This window comes from Falco naumanni, chromosome 10, assembly GCF_017639655.2.
Source record: "Falco naumanni isolate bFalNau1 chromosome 10, bFalNau1.pat, whole genome shotgun sequence".
In the NCBI taxonomy this organism is placed as follows: domain Eukaryota; kingdom Metazoa; phylum Chordata; class Aves; order Falconiformes; family Falconidae; genus Falco; species Falco naumanni.
In genome coordinates, this window is record NC_054063.1 from 22,792,616 (window position 1) to 22,817,771 (window position 25,156).

The window sequence follows — 25,156 nt, forward strand, 5'->3', positions numbered from 1 at the left end:
CTGCCACAGAGCTGTGCTGCCAGCACGGCTGAAGCCAGTTCTGAGGGAAAGGCTATTTTTGGGGCTGTAACAGGGTCAAACTGGGCGCTTGCTGGCATGTTTGAGTCACTTGCAGTTGGGAGGTTTTTTTTCCACACCCTGAATTAAAGCAACTTGTAAACGCAGAGCAGTCCTGAGCGATGCAAGATGATGTTCAGCAGAGCAGCACCACGCGTGCTGAAGTCAGCAAGCTCCCACCAGCTTCCCCAGGCAGAACCTACCTCCCACCTCTTTCCAGCATTGCTCGTCGAGAAAAAATGTCATAGACTGAACAGATTATATTCTAGAGTGTTGTCAAGGGAACGTGACAGTCTCACAGCTACACACATTCGCCCACCGCACTGACCTCCCCTGAAATCCATCTGTGCGACACACGGCCAGCACAGCTGGGGAGAGCAGCCCATGCAGGACCCAAGGTCCCGATCCTCCAGCCCAAGAGCCTTGTTTTGCCACCTGGAAGCCGGTCCAGCTCCTCCCTTGCCCACCTTCAATGCAAACCTGCTTCCGCCACCCTCACAGCAATTCTCTTTGTTTTTCTAACACCGAGATGGAGCTCAATTAAACTCTGAACACAAGAAGTCTCATAAAAAAAAAAACAAACCACCACAAACAGCATTTCACAGAGCAATTACGCCAGCGGCTGAGACCTTTACGATGCCTCTGTATGTCAGCTTGCACATGGGCCCCTTTGTCCAGGCCTGGGAGTCCTGGCTGCTCCCTCAATTCAAACAGAAAATACCCAAAGTAAGGGGAGCTATTCAAAGAGGAAAGAGAGGAATGCAAGTGCTGAGGCTGGAGGGGGGAGAAGAGAGCACCACACCTCTTCTCCCACAGTATTTGAAATGAAACAGCTACTTTGGGTTTGAATTTTTTATGTTATAAATGCATTGCAGCTGAAGTCATCTGGAAACCAACAATGACAACACCAAGCACTGAGGAAACAAAAAGCTTGCAACCAGTTCTAGACCTAAAACCCCCAGCTCTGCTCCAAGGTGGATGGCAGCACCATGGCCGGATCCCCTTCTGTGCCAGCTGCCTCACCGGGATGCCAAGGCGGGTAAAGAAGATACTGGTTTGTTTGTGTGCTGGTTTTTCATCTGCCCACTGCGTGCAGACTGGGAGCTGAGTCAGGCTAAGCTCCTCCAGGTCTCTGCAGGAGGATGGTGGCACTTCTGCTGAGAACATACACGTGCCAGGACAGTGTGGGACAGGCTGCGGCAGTGGAAAGGCATTTTGGCTGAAGCTTTCCTGTTTTGCCACCCATTTTCCTGGAGCGAGCCACATCACTTCTCTAGGCTGACTCTGGGACTTGGGCTGTTTTCCTGGCTTGAGGCAGGTCCTTTGGGCTGGGGCTCTCCTGCACTCTGCACGCCCACGGCAGAGGCACTGCCACACTCTCTGTGGCAAAGCTTTAACCTGCTGCCCTCTGCTCCTCACTCCGATCTTTACAATGTGCCCAATTATCCCACCCAGGGTGAACTTCGGAGCACTGGACAAGAGATGCCCAGGACTGTTCAGAGCAAGGAAAACAGCCGGTACCTAACCACAGAGCTACTTGCTCAGGAAACAGGCTGCAGCTTGTGCAGAGACTTGCAGGATGGCTCTGCACTGAGTCCTAGCATGGGCCAAAAAGTATCAACCATAGGATTATAAAACTCTAGCCCCCTCTCATTTTTCACTTTTACACTGAAAAAGTTTATGACTTGCTGCTGCTTCATTCCTTATATAGTCCAGAAGGAGCACTCCTGCAGGGAATATCAGCCCTGGGACATTCCCAGGAATCACCACCTCCCACAGCCAGGAGGGATGTTTGATTTAACATGTTACTCCAATGCCTCCATGAAGCTCAAGACCGCCAGGGCACCAGTGTTCACTGCACAGATCCCGCAGCACCAGGCCATGTGTGCACGGCTGCTGGAGACTGCAGGGCTCAGCCCTGCCTCCACGCGCCGGCAACGCTGCAGGCCCTTTACCTCCGGCAAAGCATCTCCCAGAAATTAAGGAAGAGACACAGAAGGGAAGAAATTCCGCCTGGGGCATCTTTGCTCTCTGACAGTGCAAGGAAGATGGTTTCAGATCCAACCTCTGCTCTCTTTGTGTGCTCCTCTTGGCTGCCAGCCCCTGCTTCACTCCTGAGCACAGACCAGAACCGACCGACCTCCACAATATCCTCTGGGCTGGACTCTGACCTTTCCACTGCCCACAAAGCACCACCTTTTGCTCCATTTAGACTTGCGTCCTTGCAGCGGCAAGGGCAAAGCCGCCTGCTACCAGGCTTGTACAGAGCCTGCAGACCTCTGCTGGGTGGGCTCTTTAGCAATAAATTCGCCATCACATCTAAGCGATTTAAGGCACAAAAAAATGAGAAACACGAGCTCTCAGCCAGCTGAGGCCACACTAGCATCCCAGGATCTCTGTGTACAGCTAGTGAAAAAAAAAAAAAAAAGGAAGAAAAAAAATAAAAGAGAAGTAAAGGCTTCTCACCCGCTTCGTTTCAGGCACCAGGTCGTCCTTCATCCTCCGCTTGGTCCAATCCTTGGCAAGCTCGTCCTCCGCTATCTCCTGAAGGTGGAAGACGGCTACTTGGGCTGACGTCCGACGGATGCGGCCACTCGGGGTCCTTTCAAAATCTTCTACAGGGCCAGGCTCCGGCTTCACCTCTGGCTCCTCCGAAGGCTGCAACAGTCAGGAAGGGCACAATGAGGGGAGAAGAGGCAAGCTCTCTGGCCCCGGGATGGGCATGTGGGGGCTGGGCTTGCGTTTGTAGACCTGCTTTGTGCAGGCAGAGGCTGCAGAGACACCAGCGTGGCTCTGCACCTGAGCAAGGGAACAAGGGGAGCACCCCCACCTCCCCCTGCCCAGCAGACAGCCATGTGTTAAGACTGACTGTGTCCTTTCGCACTCCCACGTGTAAAAACGTCTCCATTTATTAGAGTTGGGGAGTTATTAGCGTCAGATGCACTGTCATTAGGAATCAACAGAACAGAAAAGGATGCTCCCTAGGGACAGATCCTGCCACCCCAGAACTGGCAAGCAGCCGGCACTTGCTGTCTGCCAAGGGAGCAGCCCGAGCTCTGTGTTTGTTCCCTGCAGAGCATGGATGCAGGGTGGGCTGCAGCACAGCCCTGCGGGCACCAGGGAAGGGAAACGCTGCCAACCACTTCACTCCCGTAAACGCAGCAATTCAGCTTTTCTGGAGGGGTGGAGGAGGCTGCAGCCCATTCCCCACCCCGACACCGCATGGTACAACACACGCGCGTGGTGATGCGAGGGAGAAAACAACATCAGTCCGACATCTGCACCTGCCTTGCCCGGCCCGGCCCTGCCCGGCTCTGTCCTGCCCGCAGGCTCTGCAGCTCTGCAGTCACCCCCAGGGGGGGATGGCCCCACTCCTTGGGCTGCGGAGGCGTCCAGGGGGCTCACCGAGGCCATGTGTTCTGACCGCACATGGTAGTCGTGGCCAGCCTTGGATTTGTACTTCTTGCCACAGTGTGGGCAGCTGAAGACAGGCTTGTCGGCCTCGGCGAGCTGCTTCCCGCACCGCTTCTGGTGGTACTGGTAGCCCATTAGGCTGGAGAAATTGGCCACGCAGCCCTGCGGTGACAGGGAGAAGGGGAGGGTTAAGGAGGGCTGGGGCTTCACGCACCCATGTCGAAACAGTCGGGGTGCCATTGCTCCAGGGAGGAACACATCCCAAGGAGACCCCTCCACAGAGCAGCTCCGTCAACCCGTCCCCTCCCAGCGACGGGGGATCGCTGGCCAGCCCCTCTCCCCCAGAGAGCCACACAAAGGCACAACAGCAACGGAGGGGTGGGGGGAGTGGCCCCCACCCCTGGCGCTTCTCGCCCCAACACACCAACAGAGTTCTTGGGAGAGAGGCCTGGTGGGCAGTGGGAGGAAGGCATTGGGCAGGCACTGCCTGCAGAGAGTAAAGCATCTGTGGGGACAAACCTCTGCCACACACCTCCATTACCTGGTCGTGACTTGTCTGCAACCGGTTCGCAATTTTACCCTGTGCCCAGGACAGCGCCGGCCGTGCCCCCTCCTGAGCTCAGGAGGCAGAACCTGCCCTTCAGCGCTCCTCAACCTGCCCTATGCCCACCTGCCTGCCGGGATGGCCCGCTGCCGGAGTGCACGGAGCCAGCAGGACAGGGACCGGGATGGCGGTGCTAAGGTGAAAAAAATCGAGCACATGCCAAGGGATGCCTGGAGAGTGCACGCCCCCCTCTGCATTGGGACTCACTCCTTCCACCTTTCCACAGAACGAGAAACAGGAATTGTTCTCGTACCTCATTGGGACATTTCAGTTTTCCCATCTGCTTTAGCACTTTCCTCAGCCTTTCCCGCTCTTCCTGTTCACCAAGTCCAGCGGTTTCCACAGGAACAGGCTGGAAACAAGGAAGTAACAGAAGCGACAGAGTCAACCATTCACTCATGTCCTCTGTGCCAGGAGTGGGTGGTAAACCTCTGTCTCGCAGGAGCTGCCCTTGCCCAGGGGGAACCTCTCGTTAATGGAGTTGGATCTCCCACTGCTTTACTGCACGCCAATGCCTTCGCTGTTACGTGCCAGATCTGCTCCTGCCTTTCCTGCGTTTGCACCCAAAAGGCCAGCTGAGAAACCCAGGAGCAGCTCCTGCACGGAGGATTCACCAGCCAGACTGAAGAGCAGGAGGTTAATGCACAGGTAAAAGACAAGTCACAACTGGTAAGCACGGGACACACAGAAATGTGGTTATACCTTGCCCCGTTATCTTGGAGATGTATATGACCAGATTATTAAGAACAACATCTAAATTAGTGCCTGCTAGATTTTATTCAGGTAAATTTGTGGCTACTTCTCACATGCACGGTGGAGAGCTGAAGCCTAGATTTTGAGATTTGTGCAAGGCAGAACCTATCAGTCCCAGATTTGCAGGCACAGTTTTGGAGGCAGAGCTTTGCCACTCAAAATTCGCCTCACTGTACTCACTGAATCTTCCCCCATTCTGGGATTTGAAACACTTTTATTTTTTCAGTCCTCTGCTCTACTCCCCAGGATCAACATGAGCCTAACTAGCCACCTGGGAAGGGATGGCTTTCCTTGGCAGGGACGGGGGAAGGCCACCGTCTGCATGAGCAGTATGTGAAATGCTGCAAAGATGGTGTTGTGAATCCTTCCTTTACAAAGACAAAGGAAAGCGGGCTGCCGATCGCTTCGCCTTCTGCAAGACAGAGAGAAACAAGGTGCGAGACAAGAGCAGCCCAGCGCTCTTACCTTGCTGACGTGTTCAGCCATGGTGTGGTAATTCAGCCCAGCCTTGGACTTGAACTGCTTTTTGCAGTGCTGACACTTCAAGGCATCCTGCAGCTGAATGAATTAAAGGCAAGTCACCGTGGAGGCCACAGTCCACCACTCATTTTCCAAGGGCTGCTGCCGCTTGTCAATAAGCCCCATGGGTAGCTGTTGCTGCAGCAGTACCCGGAGGTGGGACCCAGCAGGCAACGTAGCGTCCCTGTCCCCCATCCCAAGCCCAGCCTGCAGCTCAGAGTTTTCTCTCTGTTGTCCTGGATACTGATATCAAACCCACATGCCCCAATTTTTTGGAAAACATTCCACTTTGGATGTAGATTTAAAGCCCCACTGGCTGGAAACATCTGGCCCTGGTGTCTTAAGCCTTCCTATTAAAGGGTTAGGAAAGAGAAGAAGCTTTGATCTACCAATATGTCAGCGGACTGTGCTCTGCAGCCCTATTAACTACAACAGATGCTGGCGTACAATACGCTTTCTGGGCGCCTGGGCTGTTTGAAATTAAGACGCTGCTGGACACGATCACAGCAGAATGCTTCCTGCCTCATACTGCTCTGCTGTTTGACCCAGCTTGGCCGCCCGAGTGACTGGGGAGATGCATTAAGTGCACACACCGACGTACAAGGGGAACTCGCAATGACAGTAACCAGATCATGACTTTTACTGGGGCAGGTACCAGAATTTATTGACTCAGGAGCTGAACGCTCTGGGAGAGACAGAATGTCCAGACAGGGAGCCAGTGCCTGGATGGCCATGGCTGCTCCTGCTTCTCCGGCCCAGCTGATGCTCCACTTCCCCTTCAATCAAGCCTGGACTAGAGGCTGGAGAGGGAATGAAGATGGAGCTGCAAATCCCTCCTCATCCTGGAGCTCCAGGAAAATGAAGAATAAACTCACTGCAGCCAGCTGGGCATGACTCACTTGTACCTGAGCTCCCATCAGTTAATGTTGTTCCAGACCCAAGCGCTTGAACCTAACAAGGTGGATGCTAAAAGCTCCTTACCTCATCAGATGCCAACCTCAGCAATTTGGGGTTTACTCCTCTGGTCAACACTGAAGAATGTGCCATGTGTATATTCTAACAAGCCCTCCCACCTGGGATGCCACATACTTCTTATGTTGGGGGCTCCAGAGCTGAATGCAGCACGCTAGGTGGGAGTAGCTCTTACAAAACAGCTAAAAAAACCTAAGCAACCTAGACAGATTCCATTGTCCCAGAAACTGTTAGCTTTGTATGGAATTCAGACTTTATTCAACTGATCTATCTCAAGGATATACCTGCCCTCATCTCCTTCAGGTCTGAGCACGTTGCAACTGTCCCCATCCCTTATTTCCTTTCCAAAACCAAAGGGAACAGGGCAGACTGCTTAGTGACAAGCAAGGAATGGAGAAACCGATTTCTGTTGTTTTGTAAGAGTTTCAGGAGCCTGCACATCCTTGCTTCATTGTCCAACTAAGAAATACTTCAGCCAAAGCAGAGAGCAAGCTGAGAGGGTCACTTCTGATGGGGATGACATGTACCTGCACAGCAGGGTCTTGCTAATGATGTGCCAGATGCTCATCTCAGAAGTGAAATGCTGAGAGCTGGACCTGTGGTCACACACCCAGAGCTTGGGGACTGTCCTCCCTGCACCACAGGCTGCTCTGGCAGGGATTCTGTCAAGCACCCCAGCTCCTGGAGTGGCACAGTGAGCCCTGGCAAGGACCGTCCCTCCCAGGAAAGGGTGACGGAACACCCATTCCTTGGGCTGGAGCCCTGATTCCTCAGCTGAACACCCACTGGCCTATTTATAGCAGGGAAGACATGCCTGACTGCTCTGGCAGTGTCGTGCTCGGCAGGCTGTCTGGCCATGCAGCTCACGTGGAGCCTGCCTGGTCTGGGAGATGCTCCAAAGCACAGGAGATATAAGCAGCAATGGCCAAGATCCCCACTCCACTGAAGCCAGGAGGAAGTCAGAGGAGGCAGGACTGCCCGGCATCGATGTAGTAGGGGGGCTGAAAGGGAGAGTAGCCTCCCACTGCTGTATAAATAGCGAGGCAAAAGCTGAGGAAGCATTTACAGAAAATGAATGTGGAATCAAAGCCGAGCCACATATTTTCAAAGCAGGAGGCATCGATCCCACGTTGGCTTTCTGTGGCGATGGCTCTGCACCACGCCAGGTGACAGATGAAGATGTAATCCTGTGCTCTGATGCATGGCGGTGTGGCAGAGAGACAATTTTTCACTGCACCATTACTGAACTCCTGCGTCTTGACAGCCTGCCTGAGCACATCCAAGCTCAGTGTCTCCCCGCGATGTGCTCTCATTCAACCACAATTTATTTGGCCTGATGCAAGGCATGGCACACAGCGAGATCCCACAGCCAGGGCTCTGGAGGAGGCCAAATTAGAGACAACCCCAACAATCTCTCCAGCCTTAAACCCATTCATTTAGTTACCAGAAATACCTGACTCTGCTGGAGACACTGGGGCAAGGGGCCCAGACCACAGAGGGATTCAGAATGGCTGAGAATTAGGTGTCCAAATTCCTCTGAATCGATGTGAGGCAGCCAGCTCTCTGAAGCTGACCATCAAGAGCTCTATCAAACATAGCCCAAAACCGGTTTTAGGAGCATCAATACACATTTATGAGTGGCATATGTACACACCCCTTCCCCTCCAAAATCCACATGTGCGTGATTGAATAAAGCAAGTCCTTACCTTCTGGCAGACATCCATGTGCTTTTTGAGCCCCACAACAGTCTTTCTGGTTATAACACTGCAGGTTGGACAGGCAACTTCTCCCTTCTCGCTGATCTCCCGCTGCCACTGGTCCTCGGGGTTTGCTGATGAGGGAAAGGAGAGAGATGTCGCACCGAGCTGCAGAGACCACACGGCCTGCCTGGGCTGCCGGGCACGACAGCCCTGTCGTAAACCTTGATTTGCTACGTTGAAAAGCACTGAAGTGGGAAAAGTTCTTGATGTTAAAACCAGGTGTGCCATCCCGGGCATGGGCCAAGCCAAAACCAGACACAAACCACACAGGCACCTGCAGCTCTGCCTACCCCACAGCTGCCTGAGCGAACTGGGTCACTGGGCCACTTTGCATGGAGCTAGCTGACCTGCTGGCAGTTCATAGGGAAAAGGAAGTCTGCCTTCCCAACCCCACTGGTATCTTGTGCACTGGGAGATAAAACATGATGATGCCCTTAGCCACTTGATCTTACCCCATGTGGAATAACTTGCCCCGGCCAAATGAAACAATTAGCAGGAATGAAACAAAGGTGAGCATCTTGGCTCCATCTGGATGCGTGCCTGGAAAACTTCCCTGGCAATCCTCTTCCCAGCAGACGCACAGACAGCTAGGGGAGTGCTAGCTTCCAGGCATCTGTTTATTTGAATGGCTGCGACTGGCTAAAAATCCACCCAAAATAAGAGATACGTGGGGCCAAAGCCTGCTCTCAGGTCCAGAGTTCACACCGCACTCTCAGTGGAACAGTGCTGGGCTTCCAGTAAGGGAAGTCCGGTCCGAATAAAAACTGCCAAATCTGTTTATTTGGATGCTTTTGCATGGCTGTGAGATCAGAGTCATTTATTTGAATTTGAAAGCAGTGCAAGGCACTGCAGCTGTGTTTATCTTGCACATCCTGCGTTCCTCCTGCTGTCAGAGCTCCCAGTGAAAGTCAGCAACCTGCACTAGGGTGTAAGCTGCTCCTCGGAGGCTTCGGGAAGATATAATCACACCCAGAGTTATGCACTGGCATCATTCATGGAGATTATGTTAGAAAAATGTCATCACCCCAGACATCGACCCAAACTGTGGTCACAGTGAAGCCAGGGGGAACCAGGATTTGGCTATCAACTCCCAAGACTAGCGGCGGTCTGTCCCGGCAGTGAAGCCAAGGTAAGGTATCCCCCTTTCAGGGTATCAGTTGTGCCTGCACCAATATTTTAGGAGCAGTAGTTGTTCCTACATCTGAGCTACACCTCAAACGCTGTGTGCTCCTACTTCTGATTTTGTGCTGCTGCTGCTTGCAAACCTGCTAGAAAACAGCTCGCCGGGCCAGGAGGGGTGTGGAACCACAGGCGGTGGGTGAAGTGGGGACTGTGCAGGCTTGGAGCAGAACAGAGGATAAGCAGCTAAGCTGCACCCAGAGTTGCTGCTTGTGCTTTGCCTCCACCAGCTCACCTGCTGGTAGATGTACAGCTGTTTCCTTCTTCACACCAGCTCCTGGAGGTTTCTTTTTCAGCTCCTCTGTGTTGGTGTTACCCTCTAACTTCTTGGCTCGATGAGCTTTCGCTTTGTCCTCTGCTTTAACAAGACCTGTAGAGGTAGAGAGGATTTTTTTTTTCATTTGGTACTTGCTTTAATACCCTCAGACCAACTCGCATGTAGCAGGTAAAAAATCTCTACCTCTAACCCAGGGACGCTGAGCTGGCTGTAGGTCTGCCACAGCTGTATGTGTAAGATCAGCTCTGTAATTATGACAAGCAATATCATAACAGCTTGTGGTGTTTTATAAACAGAATCTCTTCTCCCAACCCAGACAGTTTATGAACTATGGAAATGCCATGGCAAAGCAGGGTAGGATGCTTCTAGCCAGGCAGACTGTGGGAAAGGCAGGCTGGGGTGAAAGCAAAAAGGCATTTTGCAAGAAAGTGAAAAGGGGAACTGGAACAGCAAACTCGGGGTATAAAAGTGGCGTTCTTGCTAATGCTCCTGCATCAGAAAGGCTTTCTAACTGCTTGGGCCAATGAACTGGGGTTCCCCTTAGAAAACCGGGCAAACTTTGGGATCCCAGACACCAGATCCCACAGGACCTTTCATCCCTGGATCTGTATGATGACATACCATCATCGCCACAACGAACACAGGTCTCTCCAGGGACTGCTGGGTGCTGGGAAGGGTCAGGAAACAGGAGGAGAGATGGGGTGACTGGGTGACAGGCACATGGGGAGCAGCTACCCTGGGTGGCTGGTGACTGTCACCAAGCCTGCCTGCAAAGTGGCGAGGAAATCGAAGCCAGGACTCTCCGTGCAGGCAGAGTGCCAGGCTCTCAGCCAGCTTCTCCCAAACACGTCCATCCTCCCACCTTGTCTGTGCCTCACCCCCGCACACTTGCACCGGCAAAGCGTGTGCTTCCCATTCAGCCTGTTAAATAGATCGCTGCTGACCACTGAAGCTCCTCCCTGCACTGAGCAGGCCAAGCCAGCACATGCTGAAGCGAGCACATGCCGAGAGCATGCCAGCAGCAGTGACGTGCCCGAGTCCCCTCTGTCACGCAGAATCCCTCGGCAGTTCCTGGGCTGAGGTAAGAAATGGAAAACCTGACTTGTAAACGATGCTTTGGAAAGGCTGGCAAAGAGAGGAGGGGGCTCTGCCCTGGGTCCACACCCTCCCTGTGCTTCCACAGAAGGTGCTGGAGGCAACATGGTGAACGCCAGGGTCAGATCCACACCTGCCCCACGAGGGTCCACGTCCCCCTGAACTTCTGGGTCGTGACCCTTGCAAAGCCAGGGTCTGAATGGAGGCAAGCACCCCGTGACGGGCTGGTGTCACCTTGTTTTTGGGGAGCCAATTGCCACATTGAGCCCAGGGGATGTAGGCAAAGCCTGCCTGATCTTCAGTCTCCATCTGAGGCAGCAGGTCACCAGGGGCACCAGTTATATTCTCAAGGAACTCACAGATGTTTCAGTCTACGGCAGTGCCTCTGTGGGGAAGTTAAGGGAAACAATCCCGACTTCCCAGGAGCCAGGGGAAAGGAAATCACAGATACCACACTGAGCCTGCCCTTCAGGAAGTGTGTAACTCCTTCAAAGCCACCAGTGCCTCTCCCTGAGTGCCCCTTGTACTAGAAGGTGCTGCCTCCTGCAGTGCCTGGAAATCTGCTTTTTATGTCCCTGATAAAATGTATTTCATAGCCAGTATGAATCCAGTTGCTCTCACACCGGGGATACTCCAGGTTTCTTCCCTCCTTCCCAGCCCAATTGGGTGTATTTACAGAGCATGACCACAGTCCCACTCACTCCTGCTTTGCCAGGCTGAAGCAGCCAACTCGTGAGCCTCCTCTCAGAAAACATCCCAGTAACGCATCTCTTTTCCCCTGAATTCATTTTCTTGAATGTGGGCGACCAGCATTGGAGACAGTCTGAGGGATGGATGCGTCATCCAGCCTTTCTACGCAGCAGAAATCCTCCTTGACGCCATTGGAAATACTGTGACATCCCTGGATGGTGGGATGACGATAAGATGACGCTTCTCATGTCTTGCTTGTGCCAGCAGCTCGTTACTCTTGTGTCACAGCTGGACATACCTGGATCCTTTCCTCTCTTCTCTCATTTCCCAGCGACAGGTTCCCAAGCAGAGCAGACAGGGTGGTTCTCAGTGCCAGCTCTGCTGCTGCCTTTCACTGCCTTTATGACACGCTTATGGTAAAAGGCACCAGCTCCTCCAGTGTGATATCCCCAGGCTGCAGGTGGCTGCCATGCATCTCCACCACAGAGAGGGCTCTTGGGGCCTCACATGCCCCAGGGAGAAGCTACAACCCTGCAGGTGACCAGAGTTGTCCCTGTATTACCTTTCAGTCCAAACGTCCCCGAGATGGACGGCTGCTCCCCCGTAAATTTCTTAGGAGTTTTCTGTTTCCTTCCTGACTCAAAAGAGAGAAACAGAGAGAGATTTGGTCAAATAACTGTACTGCCAGGGGGCCTTCACCAGTCCCAGGGCATGAGGTGGGCACACGCTCCATGTCAGGAGTGGATCACCTTGAGGAGCCTTTTACCAGTGTGAAATACAGGGGCTGTCAAATGAAGCACCCGCCCACCAAACAGTAACAAGATGCTGCTTCCCACTCCAAAAATACAGGAGAGATAACGGTATCCAGGGCTCATTCAATGAGTGGAAGTGGTGTCTCTGTCTAATGCCAAAAACAGCGTGGTTTCCACAGTCTCAGCAGCTAAGGTGGCTGGTGGTGGTTCGCTTTGGTCCTGCAAGCAGTGTAAACCCATGCCACAATGGGGACAACCATGGTCCTGCCTGCCAGCCCTGCAGTAAAGGGGCAGAGTGCACCTCCTGACCCTGTCCCAATCCTCCAGGAAAATGGGTTTGCCAGAACGACCCTAGTTTAAACTGCCACACTCGGTGAGGACAGATGGGCTGCCACAGCAGCCTGCTATGCTGCAGGGAACTCAATCCATTGCCAGTCCTATAGGTCCTATAGAAATACCTCTACCACAGCTGCAACTGGTTTTTAACTCCCAGTGGAGCTGCAAGAAACTGGGGGGGGGGCAAATTATCAGGATGCTGAAACAAGGCTTAGATGTACATTCAGAGAGACACTCGCAGCAGCGCTGGCTGGTGCGGAGCCCCTTCCTGCGGGACACCCCTCTCTGGGCTCCTGAACCAGCACAGCCCCAGGCTCTAATCTTACTGTGCTTCATCCTCTCGGGGTCTTCCTCCTGCAGGGAGGCCTGGCTGCCCCGCTGCTGCACAGCATCCTTGCCGCTCGAAGACTTCGCCGTGGGGGTGGCGGCTGCCATTGCCTCAGCTGCTGCGATCTGAAACTCCTTGCTCTCCCGGCTCTCCGCCAGGCACTCGCCATTCTCGGCGTGGTCCTGGGCCGCAGCTTTTTCCGTCTTTGCCTGTTTGGGATGGATGGTGGGGCAAGCTGAACTCTCAGCAGCTCTAGGGCAAAGCACAGAGGGCTTGTTTAAAGAGGGGTTGTTAGACAAATGTCCTGACACCTCTCCCCCCTCGCCAGCCCAGATCGTGGGAATGGAGGCGGGCACATTCCCCCTCTCCCAGCCATCCCTACACCACCACCACCACACAGCCCAGCCACAGCCTGCTACCTTTTCTTGCCACTGCTCTTCCCAATGGCCTTCGGCACTTTGTTTTCTGCTTTGCTGGTTGGCACTGGCCGGTCCAAGTGATTCCAGAGCCGATGCTTTTCTAGCTGGGTTTTGGAGGTGAAGGCAGCTTCGCAGTACGAGCACGAATACGTCAGCTTCTCTGAGATTGCACCCTGTGTGGAGCAGGCACGCAGACATTAGACCACAAAAGGGACAGGCTTTTTCTGACACAGGCAAGATGACAAACTGTATGTAATCCCTTCTGCCTCTCCGAACAGTTACCAATGGTCCACAATCCAACCAGGACAGACCTTACACTGAGCTGGAGGGACCCAGCTCCGCTCATACATACCCATGAACCATCCCTGGCCCATCTGTGCCCTCCCCATTTTATTCTCCTGGGGTTTGACACCTGAGAGGGGCTTTACCCTGTAGATGGTAACGTAAGAGCTGGCCACTGGGGAGGACAGACAGCCCTCCAGTCTCCTTACCCCTTGGCAGCGTTGATAGTGGTACTTCAAACCATAAATGCTGGGGAACTCCAGCCAGCAGCCTGAATTGGGACATTTCACCCTGGAGTGGGCTTTGAATTCGTCCTTCCACTGGTTCATCAGGGGGAGCTGGGAACAGGAGTGACAACAGGTATAGCTAAGCGAAGACCCACTGCATGCCCATGTGAGTGCCAGCGCATCCCGAGGGGGCCACATGGGACCTCCGATTATTCCTGTTCACCCCTTCCCAGCAGGCAGCTGCAAAGTGGACCCCAGGGCCGTGCTTCAGTGCAGCGGTGCTCCCCACAGCAAGAGGCTGGGACAGCCTCTGCAGGCTCTACAGGCTAATGATTCCTTCTGAGAATTTACCTTGCTGTGCCTCCCAGAGCACACACGTGCTCCCAGTGAGGCTGGGGAATAAATCAGGCCAGAAGTCACCTGGGTGATTTAATCACCTCACATTTCATCTAGTCAGTAAATCACCCCATGCCCATGCTCTCATGACAAACTGCTCTGTGTGTTGTCCCCGCTACCATGCAGGAATTAAACTGCACAACTCCATGGGGAATAAATCATCCCTTTGCCGGTGCTGCCAGATCATTAGCCAAACCTGTCCTGGCTGTGAAAGAATCCAGCTCATCTGGGCATGGCCCCAGCAAGGGGAGGCTGGAGGAGGGTACTGTTCCCTAACCAGGGTTTCAGAGGATGCTGCATGGAGGGGATTGACAGGCCAAGATCTTGCCAAGCCCAAGACAAGGCTGGTCTGAAGATTAAACCACCAGGAAGGCAGGTTTAACCCTGGAGCGGGGCTGGCTGGAGCACGCAGCACAGCAAGACGCAGAGGGCAAGTCAGAGGGAGCGAGGCAGGGAGGGCATCAGGGATCAGAGCGTGTGGGGTCTTACGGGGATGTCTTTCAGCGCCTGGTTCTCGGCCTTGGGTCGTCCTTTCTTCCTGCCCTCAGTTCTGTCACTGGTTGCATTTCCTGCAAACAGATGCAGTGCACGTCACCCGCCGTCTGGCCAGCCGTGCCAGAGGAGCCGCTGTCCCGGCAGTCCTGCTGCCTGGCCCCCGCCTCCCCCCACCCGGCTGGCTCCCTCGCTCCACACAGGGTCTGCCTCCACCCTGGCAAGGACAGAGATTCCCCTTTGGAAGGCAACGCCAGCTACTCTGCAATTCAGTGCACAGCCCCTACACCTGCAGATATGTGCACGGAGGCGGCTGCTTCTCCTGGTGTCTGCTGATCCCTCTCCTTTCATTTACACGGAGTGGTCTGAGCACAGCTGGGGCTTGCCTTGGAAAACTGACATTCTGCTTGGGTCGGAAGAAATCTTTCAACAACTATGCTACTTAGCAAAAGAAATCTGCGTCTGGGTCGGCACGCTGGGCCTTGGGTAGGCTGTCCAGCACGGAAATCCCCCATGCTCTTTGCTCAGCCAGCGTGGCTGAGCAGCCCCAGGGCTCGAGGAAGACACTGGCCCAGGAGATGTGTTGAGCCCATGGGGAGCAGCAGGGATAGGGATGGCTGGGAGGCAAGGAAGGGCAAGTCAGTGCTTGGGAGACTTGGGTGGGGAGGAGAAGCCATGGGAACACCTTCATGAGGGATGACAGCTCTGTGTGTGCTCAGAGAAGACTCTTGAGGCATCCCAAGCACGAGCTGAATGCTAGCAGAGCAGGAACGTGCCCAGTTCAACCAGACACCACAACCAGGAGATATTAAGAAGCCCCTGCTGTTGTGTGGTGGGGCACACCAAATACAAGCACGCTAAACTGCCAAGCCCCAGACCAGACACTTTGGCTCACAACGGCAGCAAACTCCCCAATTTCACCTAATTCACACCCAAAATGGATTGTGCAAAGTGGGGGCTGAGTACAGTTCACCAAATCAATCCACTTTCACATCCAACCTCCCATCACTCCAAGCAGGAGCCGAGCATCCTGGTCACCCTGCGGGTCTGGAGAGCCTTGGCAAGACTCCGCTCCCTTTGCACAGCGCCGTCCCCCCACAGCTCTGCACTCCTGGCAGGCCTTGAGCTGCATTTTGAGGGCTAACCTGTAATTTTAAGTGATGCTGGAGTCAGTGTAAGCCAAAACCAAACTGGACAGATGTGAGCAGCCAATGGGAAAAGCAGTGTACCAAAAACTGAGACTGAGATCTGTGAGGGCTTAATGAAAGCGGCTGGGAATAAAAGCCACTTGCTACGAGAACAGAAACAAGTCAAAAAGCATCCCTGAGAAGAAAACCCAAAACAGTTACAACAGGAGAACTGAGATTAAAAAAGCTAAACTGAATCTGTAAAACGCCCTTCTCTGGTGAAAATCAGGTAAGAATAAGAGGCTGGAAGCCGAGCCAGCAATCCCTCTAGTTCCTGAGAAACTGAAGCTCAGCTCCAAGCCTGGCACTGGCTGTACTCAGAAGCCAATCCAGGATTTTTTTGGAACAAGGGAGATCAAACAGAAAGCCAACCAGTTACCTACAAAGGCACTGCCAAAACCACACACCCTCTCCCTTTTCATGCCTTCTTCCCCAGCAGCCAGGGGTAAAATAGTGAACAAGACAGTTGGCTCATTTATTTCCAGTTGCCTGAAGTGATGCCAGCCGGTTTGCTCCACTTGGATACCCATAAAAGCATCCACTGGTGATGTACCATCCTTTGGGAATCCCTCTAGCCCAGGTGGCCTCATCTGCAAAAGGTGGTGACCTCTACGGACTACAAGAGAAAGTCCAAAAAAAAGCCACTTACACCCCCCAGCCCCCGCAAGGCAGCCTCTAAGCTGTCCCTAAAACACCCCGTTCAGTTTGGATTCCTACCTGCCTGGCTCCTGCCCCTAAATAGCTCATGGTCCTAAAGAGAGTGGAGGGGTTTGCAAGCTTGGCCCCAAACCATGCTAGTTCTGGACCAATAGTGATCCAGAACTTTCAAAGTTCTCAGTGAGTGCCCAAGAACGATGTCTGTGCATCACAGTTTCCCTCTGCATTTTGTATTTTCTCCAATGCTCCCACGCACACACTCAGACCAGGCTTTTCCTCCACACTTCAGGTAAGCGAGGGCCTCCCCCTGCACATGAAACGGAGCTAGAGCTCTTGCACATCAAGGGACTGCAGGAGCTGGGAGTTTATGAAAAAAACCCAAATTACGCAGAACTTGAAGCGAAAGCTCATAACACTGCAGTTACCTGCTCATTACTCTCCTTGGTTTTCACTTTTTCTCCTAAACACTTCAAAATACTCCAAATTTGAAATATTCCACAACAGCACGTCCCTGCCCCTCCAGGCAGCTGTCCCCGGCACCCCAGCATGTCTGGGGTCACGGCTCGCGCAGAAGCTTGAGCAAAAAAAGCTCTCCTCTCCTTTTCGCAACTTGCACAAGTTTCAAAACTTTCGGCAATGTTTCGTGCCAAACACAAGAGCTCCCAGTCCAGCCACCCCTCATTCAACTGCTGGCTGGGGACAGCGAGAACAGCGATGGGAGGAGCAGAAAATACACGTCCTCTCCCGACACCTCACTCCTGGCTACCAGCTGCTGTCTGTGTGAAACCCTGACCCTTACAGGCACCTGCAGGAGACACAAACCTGACAGTGCTCAGCGTTACGGCTGGTACCGTGGCTGGGCACCTCTGCAGCAGGTTACTGCAGTTTTAGGCTAAATCAGCCAGGTGAAAACATCATGCTCTTCAGAAACAGGGACTGGAGGTGGCCTGCCAATAGACTCGAGGCTTCCCTGGACTAAGACCTGGCTTGGAAGGGATGCTGCATGCGCCAGCCAGGCTGCTGCATCTGAGGGAGGCCAGCAAAGCGACTGCAGGAGGCCCCTGTCTTCACCGCCAAGAAGTGAACCCTGGCGGACAATTCCACCTCCAGCACTTTCCCAGGGAAAGCAATGAAATACCTTCATCACAGAGTGTCCTTTACTCCATCACTTTCAGTCCACCTAAACTGAAGGAAGGGAAAAAAAAAAAAAAAAAGGGCTTTTCTACTTTAGAAGGTGCTGATAAGATGTGGCGCAAGGAAAACCACTCTCCTGAACACAGGTATGTTCATACTGCGGACAGCTGGAGATCATTCCCCTTAGCAATAAGTTACACTCCTCTATGAGCAATTACAGCTTCAGCGCCCTCAGGGGAAGAGCGGCATTTGGGAAATATTTAGTGCACAAGCATTTCCCCGCCAGGCCACTGATTTTTGGGTGCCAGGTCTGAGATACACCTCTGAGGTCTGACGCTCGCCCCGGGTGCAGGCATCCCTCAGCACCCAGGGCTGCCGTTAGCAAGGTAAAGGCAGCGAAAGCCCCTCCGCACCCACAGAGGGGATCTCCCAGCATAAGCACACAGGAGAAAAACAATCTCCTTGGGCCTGGAGATTCCTGGATAGAGAAATCAGCTATCCATCAGAGTGACAGCCCTTAGCAAGCGGGTCCCCTGGGGCTCGTATGCTTGCAAGCCTCCATCCCGGGGGCCGCGACACGGGAGACAGCAGATGGTCTGAACTCATTTAAGCCTTTCCATCCTTTGATGTAACACTTAGCTACCAACACGATAAATAGGCGGCGAGACACCCATCTCGTTAAGCCAGACGCACGCCTCGCGAAAGGGAGAGACCACCTCCATCCCTCCCCTCCAATTCCCAGGAATCGGCTCGCTGCAGCTCCAAGGGCCTGGGGCTTTTTTTGCCCAGCACAGCCCTCACCAGTGGATCGAAGTGAGGAGCAGAGGTATGTTGAGACTCGATGCACTCACAACCCCCCCATTTTGGCAGCTGCCCCCCAACCCCCCCCACCAGGTTCACCCCCCCTGCCCCATCCAGCTCTGCAGAAACTAAAAACCAGTTCCTTACCGAGCTTGGGCAGCTCTGCCGGTGGGTTTATCCTTGTCTCTGTCCTGCTTTCTTTGCTGGCAGCGGGTTTGTTAGAGCCTGCAGTTTTCCTTCCACCTTTAAAGGTATAGGAATCCGCCATCTCTGAAAGAAGCAGGGGAAGCGTTAAAATTCACTCCTCGGAGCCAGGAGCAACACATGCTGAAAGCAAGGAGAGCTGCTGAGGAGGAAGGGAAATTAGAAAACTATCATGCAGCTTAAAGGTTCCCACAAAGAGAATAAACGGGACGTGCTTCCGAGTATTTGTTCTACGGTCGAGCAACACCATGGACATGGCTGAAAAGCTGCTTTCATTATATGCTGGTTTCCCCCTCCACATATAACTGCAAAGACTTTATTAAAAATTATGGGCTGACTTTGCCCAGAGAAGTAGCGAATAAATGGCTTTTCCTCTTCGTTTATTTCTCTGCTTTCATTTAAGACACCAAAAGAAAAAAAAATAGTGAGTTTTAATGAACAGATGTAGTGATAAATTTCCAATTTTCCTTATTAATGGGAAACTGTTATAAACTGAGAATTGTTAATGTTATCTGAATTTTCCGTATTAATAATTCAATTTGGCTTCTCTATAAATAATGAACGTGAGGAATTATTGCAGAAGGTCCAATCTCACTCCTGACGGAAGCCGGTAGCAGGACACCCCTCCACGTCGGCGGTGCCAGGAGGAAGCCCATGGTGTGGCTGGCTCTGCCCTGGTTAGTTTCAAGCACCTTCCTCCCCTCCTGACAGCACAAAGACACATCTGAGGACAGCAGCTGCATCGGGAGATGCAGCTGGGCTAAAGGTGTCCTCCACAACAAGAGCATCAGGCCCTTGGGAAGTGATTCCCTGGACCACCACGGCCTTGAGACCCTGGTCAGGATATGATGCTGATCCTCAGCCAGGTACCGGCAGCGTGACAGAAGGAAGTGCCAACCGCTGCTTTCTTCACTTTTGCTCAACACTTCTCTCCCACACACACAGGTTTTTTAAAACACATTTGACGCGTCACTCCCAATTCCTCCCATGAGATCACGTCCAGCATCACTTAACTCAATGGAGTTGATGCCCTGAGCATCCAGACTCATCCCTCCCATCCTGGCGCCCAGAGACAGCAAAGGTCAGGGGAAGCATCTCCTGGGTGCCCAGATCGCTGGCCAGGCCATCAACACATGGGACACAACCAACAGCCCTGTCTGAGGCGTCCCCAGGGACTTTCCATGCAGCACTGGGCACCGTGCATCACATGCAGCCCAGATGCTCCGTGAAGAACTGGCAAAAGCTTCCGGCTTGTGTTCGGCTGGTGACACATATGTGGTTGTTTGCATAGACACAAAGGTTAATCGGATCAAGTGAGAAATTCCAGCCTTGGCAACAGGTTCTCTAGCATTTGGTGCTGAGCACAGGGATCGTTTATTCAGCTAATTTGGGCTCTTTTGGTGGGAGACCTTGGTAGGAGCTGCAGCCTGACTGCCTGTGGCTCCACTCCTTCCCAGAGACAGCTGGTCTCCAGAACAGACAGGGGTCCCTGCAGCCCCTTCCCAAATCACAGCTCCATTCTCACCCACGCAGGCACTGCTACTGTCCCAGATCCGCCGGGAACGAACTTGCCAGTCCCCTTCCTCCCTGTGCTGCCTCCTGGCACCTCTGAGCAATCCCCAGGCGAGTTGCTCAAAGGAAAAAAAAAAGGGGAGGGGGAAGACTCACGAAAGACTAGTGAACGGAAAACTAAAGACTACAAGATCTCTGTGCTTTATAATGTGAAAACCAAGGGGAAACCCACCCAGCTAACACATTTACCCAACCAGGGCTAGTACCAATGCAACCGTGCCATGGCTTTGCCCCCTGGGCCGGCACATCCCGGCGGGAGGGGAGGGAGGGCCAGCGCTGGGGCGAAGGCTGAGCAGGGCCTCCCACACCAAAGAGCGACCACCAGCACACTTGCACCCCGAGCAGCAAGATACCCCGATGCAGGCAGGCAGGGCTGCTGTCAGATGGGCTACGGACCACAAAACCTCCGTGCCCGCCTCGCTAGGCAGCTCAAGGACGACTTGCAAAGACTGACAGGCAGGGCAGACCCCGCTGTTGGCCAAGGTGCCCACCTCCTGCGCCCTGGACCCCCCATGGCAGCGCACACCAAACCATGGGAGCTGGGATGGTACCGAGCACCACCCTGCAATGCTCCAATCCCAAAACCACTGCAACATTCCAGGTGCCCAGCTCAGTCTTGCTCCCACAGCTGGACACTCCTCATTCCTCTTAACTCATTCATCCCCTCAAAGGGACCCTTTCTGGCCAGCTTAAGAGGTTTTGAAGGCCTTTTTGTTTTTCCACACCAAATACTTCTTTGAGTCCTCTTCCCTTCTTATTTTTCGGCTAAATGAAAAATAAAAATCCCATAAGCCACTTAGCGAGAGCCAAATTCTGCTCCCTGGCCACCGATACAACCCCAGGGATCCCAGAGGAATTGCCCCGGAGCCAGAGAGCAAAAATCAGTCCATTGTTGGTAGTTGTTCTTTTTTTGTAATGTCCAAACTTCTCACTCATTTTTGAGTTACACACGCTGAAACCCGGCAACAGCCCACACCCTTCCATGCTTTCGTTATGTTTTTGGTGACAACCCTTTTGCAACAGGCAATGGGAGGAAAAGACTTTGGCGGGTCCTGCCTGCGAGCGGGGCTAGGATGTGGTACAGGAAGGTTGGGATTGGCAGCATCTTTCTGATGAAGCCTCCAGCTCTTTTTAGTTAACTTTTTAGAAGTTCGCGGCAGCATTTTTGAAGTGTCCAACTCCAATTCCAGAAAAAAAAATCCCGTGTCAACACAGGAGCCAGCATGGGATGAGCAGAGGCCAAGTCGGTGGTGCCAGGAGCAGGGGTGAGGAGGAAGCCCGAGGCTGCGGGAAGGGGGGAGCGAAGCCTGGGAACCCACCATGCCAAAGGCACCGCTCCCGAGCCACTGGCAGCTCTGCCCGGCCAGCACAGCCACACGCTCCTCTGCCGGGTTTGACAAGGGACAGCAACGTCCCAGCCACTCGCAGCCCCAGCAGGCTCCTTCCCTCCGGGACAGATCCCTCCCGTGGAGCTGTTGGGCTCTGCGGGCTGGGCACAGCCTGGAAACTGGGCATGAACTGGAAAAGGGGGAATAACTCCACATATCAATGCCCGTCTGTGACATTGGATTAGGTCCGTGGGAGCACGCGTGCAGCCAGGGATGGCCTCTCAGCCCCATGGTGTCCTTATGGCTACAAGGGGGAATGTCACCTGCGGGTCCTGACCATAAATTCTCCCGCCAGGATTCCAGCCCCAGTGCTATGGTCGCGCCGTGCTGCACGCCAGCCGGCTCCATCACCCATCGACCCGCTCATCAGTTACCAACGGCTCCAGATGTAGGCAATGCCAAAGAGGCGAGCGAGCCGCCCGCTCCCGGCCCGCGGTGCCCAGGCATGAACGGCGTGCCAGGCAGGCTGCCGGCAGAGATGCCATGAGGCCAGCGCAGGTGACAAACACTGAAGGGCACCGCCGCCACTGCCGGAGGAGCCACGCTGCCTGCCACCGACTCCAGGCCAAACCAGAGCCACAGCCACACACTTGGAGAAACTTCCCAGGAAGGAAGATGAGGAAACGGCGGGAAAGACTTCCTCGGGAGGGAGCGGAACTGCCCTCGCCGGAGGATTCCCGGAGAGGGAAGCACGTGGCAGGTGAAGCCCCACGACCCGCTGCGTGCCTGGGCTGGGCGGGTGGCGGGGGGACAGCGTGCAGCACAGCCCCGCGCCATCGCCAGCCCGGGGCAGCCGGGCGGCTCTCCTGGGGGGAAGGACTCACCCCGCGGCACAAGGCCCCGTGCTCCGGCCGCCCAGCGGGCTCCGGGTGTGGGCGAGGTGTTTCGGCGCTGTGAGGCTTCTGTCCCGAGCACGTTAGCTGTCCCCTGTCCCTGTCGTCCTCCCCCCCGAGACACAGCAGCCAAGGGGAGAAGCCCCTGCCCACGCCTGGTGGGCAGCGAGGCCTCGCCGTGCCGAGGCAGGCACCCAGGCGGGCACCGGGGCACCCTCCCCCGGGCATCCCCGGGGCCGAGCGGGACCTCAGCCCCGCCTGGCGCTGCTGTCACCCCGCCGCGCCGGCCCCAGCCCCTCGGCCGCGCCACCTCGCTGTCACCCCCGCTCCCGCCACCGTGCGGGCCGGGCCGCCCCGGGCCCGCCACCCCCCGGGCCCGAGCTGGGGCCGCCGTGCCGCCCCCCGGCCTGCCGCCGCCCCGGGCCCGGCCGCCCCATCGCCGGGAGCCGGCCGGAGCTCGCCGCCCGCCGCTCGGGGGCCCGCCGAGGAGGGCCCGGCCGGGCCGCGCCGCCGGGAGGGGAAGAGCGAGCGGCAAAATGGCGACGCGGCGGCGGGCGGAGCGGAGCTGGGGCGCGGGGCCGGGGGGTGCGGGTGTCCCCGCCGCGGCGGCGGGCCGGGGGGGGCCGGGCCGGGCCGGGCCCGCGGCTCGGTGCTTACCTCGGCGGCGGCGGGCCGCGCTGCGGGGCGCGCAGGGCCGGGCGCCCCCCGGCCGGCGAGGCGGTGCCGCCCGCCGCCCCCGGCTGCGGGCCGCCGTGCGGGGCTCCCCGGCGCGCCCACACCCGCGGCGGCGCCGCGCTCCGCTGCCGCGCTCCCGCCCGCCCGTCGCCGCCGCCGCCGCGGCTCATGCGCGCTCCCCCGGCCCGCCCCGCCCGGCCCGGCCCGCCCCGCGCCCCGCCGCCGCCGCCGGCCCGCGCCGGCCCCGCGCCGGTGGATCTCGCGTGGCTCCGCCGACGGGGCCGGGGCCGGGGCCGGCGGGAGGGCGGGGGGGGGGCGGGACCGGGCAGCGTCCCCGGCCCGGCGCGGTGCGGTGCGGGCAGGTGCGGTGCGGGCAGGGCAGGGCCGGGCAGGGCAGCGCTGCCCCCGCCCCGCCAGGGTGCAGGCAGGGATGCTCTGCCCGGCAGGGGGTGGGCAGCGTGCCCTGCCCGTTATCTTGCTGTGCGTGCGGCAGGCAGGGTGCCCTGCCCGTGGTCCTGCCCTCCAGGCGGCAGGCAGGGTACCCTGGCTATCTTCCTGCCCTCCGGGTTGCAGGCAGGGCACCCTGCTTGTCGTCTTCCCCTGCAGGGTGTCATTCCCATCGTCCTGCCCTTGAGGGTGCAGGCAGGGTGTCCTGCCTGTCTCCTCTCCACGTTGCCCTGCCCGTCATCCTGCCCGATGGGGTGCAGGCAGGGAGCCTGCCCACCCCCACCCCCCCAGCCCCGGGATGCAGGCAGGGTGCCTGGTCATCCACACTCCCCAAACCCCGGGGTGCAGGCAGGGTGCCTGCCCATCCATCCCCTGCCTCGATCCCAGCATGCAGACAGCTGGAAGGAGGCTCCGGGTCCCTTGCAAACCACCCCAGCTCCTGGAGTCGATGCTGGGTGCCAGGCCAGCATGGTGCCTGTGGAACAGTTAAGTTTTCCCAGCTCCCAGGCCTGGGGTGTCACCCCTGCAGAGCCAGCAGCACCCAGCAAGCAGAGCCAGACTCAGTTACTGGCACAGGGGACACACAGCCACACCGGGATCCAGCACCACCATGCAAGTGGCCACAGCAGCCCAGAAATTAGGGCTAAATGGTCAAATTTTGCTCTATGAGAGCAAAGCCCAGACCAAGTGTCGCTGTCAGGGCTGCCTTGCGGCACCATCACCGGCACGTGGCTCACGCAGTGCTGCCAGGAACTGGGAGGCCCCGTGGCATGGCCACGCAAAACCAAAGCCAAAAAATCCCCAACCCAAGTTGGGAGTTTCCCTGCGGTTCCCCTCTTTGTCTCCGTTGCAGGGAAAGAGCTTAATTAATGTCTGCAGCGAGCAGGGAGAGCTTTGTGTAATTGCTAGGTATTATTATCGGCAGAGCGGAGGGTGATCAGTGGGGTGGGAGGGACAGGCACAGCCCACCTTCTTTGTATAAAATGAGGCATATCCAAGGCAGCTTTGCTTCCCAGCCAGCGAGCTGCCTGCCGGGAGAGCGGTTAACCTGCGGCAGGCAGGGAGGCAGCTGCCTGTCGGGGCTGGCAGGCAGCTTCCCGTGCCTGCACGGACCAGGCAGCATCTCCAGCACCTTCACAGTCTCCTCCACCACTGCAAACGGTGCCCCGCTGCTTTCGCTCAGCAGCATCCCAATGGCCACCCCGGGTACACGTGCATGCACGCACACTGTGTGCAAAGCGCCGCCGCCTTCATTTTTTGTACCTGCAAAGGACAATTTTGCATTTGGAGGAGCAGGGTGAGGGTGAGAGGGAGATGCTGGGGAGCCCAGCCCCCGGGAGGTTGCACGGAGGCTTGCAGAGTGGCTGGCCGCGGGCTGGCTGAGGCACACAAACTCTGAAATACTGCAATATAAAGGCCACCACAGTTGCTACCTTCAGGCCCCGCTGAGGGGAGGGGGCCAAGGAACGTGCTTGAGAATAGCAAATGTTGAACAGATGCTGAGGAGCGCTTTGTTTCACGTGCTTTGTACCAGTGTGGAAGAGCCGTGCTGGAAAGAGCGGGAGGAGGAGGAGGAGGAGGAGGAAGAGCAGTGAGGGCAGCAGTGCTGCCTTTCTCCACGTGCTCGTGGGAAATCATCGCACTCCTCTTGCATCGTGGCTTTGTCGCAGGGGTGCGTCGTGGATGAGGGCTTGTCCTCGCAGACG

At 55.7% G+C, this 25,156-nt stretch overlaps 1 protein-coding gene across 12 annotated transcripts in view; it reads right to left on the reverse strand.

Moving 5' to 3' along the window:
* The window catches only part of ZNF512B (zinc finger protein 512B), a 35,649-nt gene extending 12,520 nt beyond the window's left edge, over positions 1–23,129 (reverse strand). Inside the window, exons 1-13 of one of the 12 annotated variants that reach the window (XM_040608483.1) lie at positions 22,986–23,129; positions 18,479–18,601; positions 14,550–14,629; positions 13,647–13,775; positions 13,156–13,328; positions 12,735–12,988; positions 11,883–11,954; positions 9,494–9,628; positions 8,026–8,150; positions 5,294–5,386; positions 4,329–4,427; positions 3,346–3,633; positions 2,524–2,715 (exon numbers count right to left, since the gene is read on the reverse strand). In XM_040608483.1, coding sequence (XP_040464417.1) covers positions 2,524–2,715; positions 3,346–3,633; positions 4,329–4,427; positions 5,294–5,386; positions 8,026–8,150; positions 9,494–9,628; positions 11,883–11,954; positions 12,735–12,988; positions 13,156–13,328; positions 13,647–13,775; positions 14,550–14,629; positions 18,479–18,599 — 1,761 coding nt within the window. In that variant the 5' untranslated portion in view covers positions 18,600–18,601; positions 22,986–23,129. Of the gene's footprint in view, positions 1–322; positions 1,252–2,523; positions 2,716–3,345; positions 3,634–4,328; positions 4,428–5,293; positions 5,387–8,025; positions 8,151–9,493; positions 9,629–11,882; positions 11,961–12,734; positions 12,989–13,155; positions 13,329–13,646; positions 13,776–14,549; positions 14,630–18,478; positions 22,635–22,985 lie in introns of those variants that run through there. The other 11 variants (XM_040608480.1, XM_040608482.1, XM_040608489.1 and 8 more) reach the window with 11 other exon arrangements.
* Positions 23,130–25,156: the final 2,027 nt, after the last annotated feature.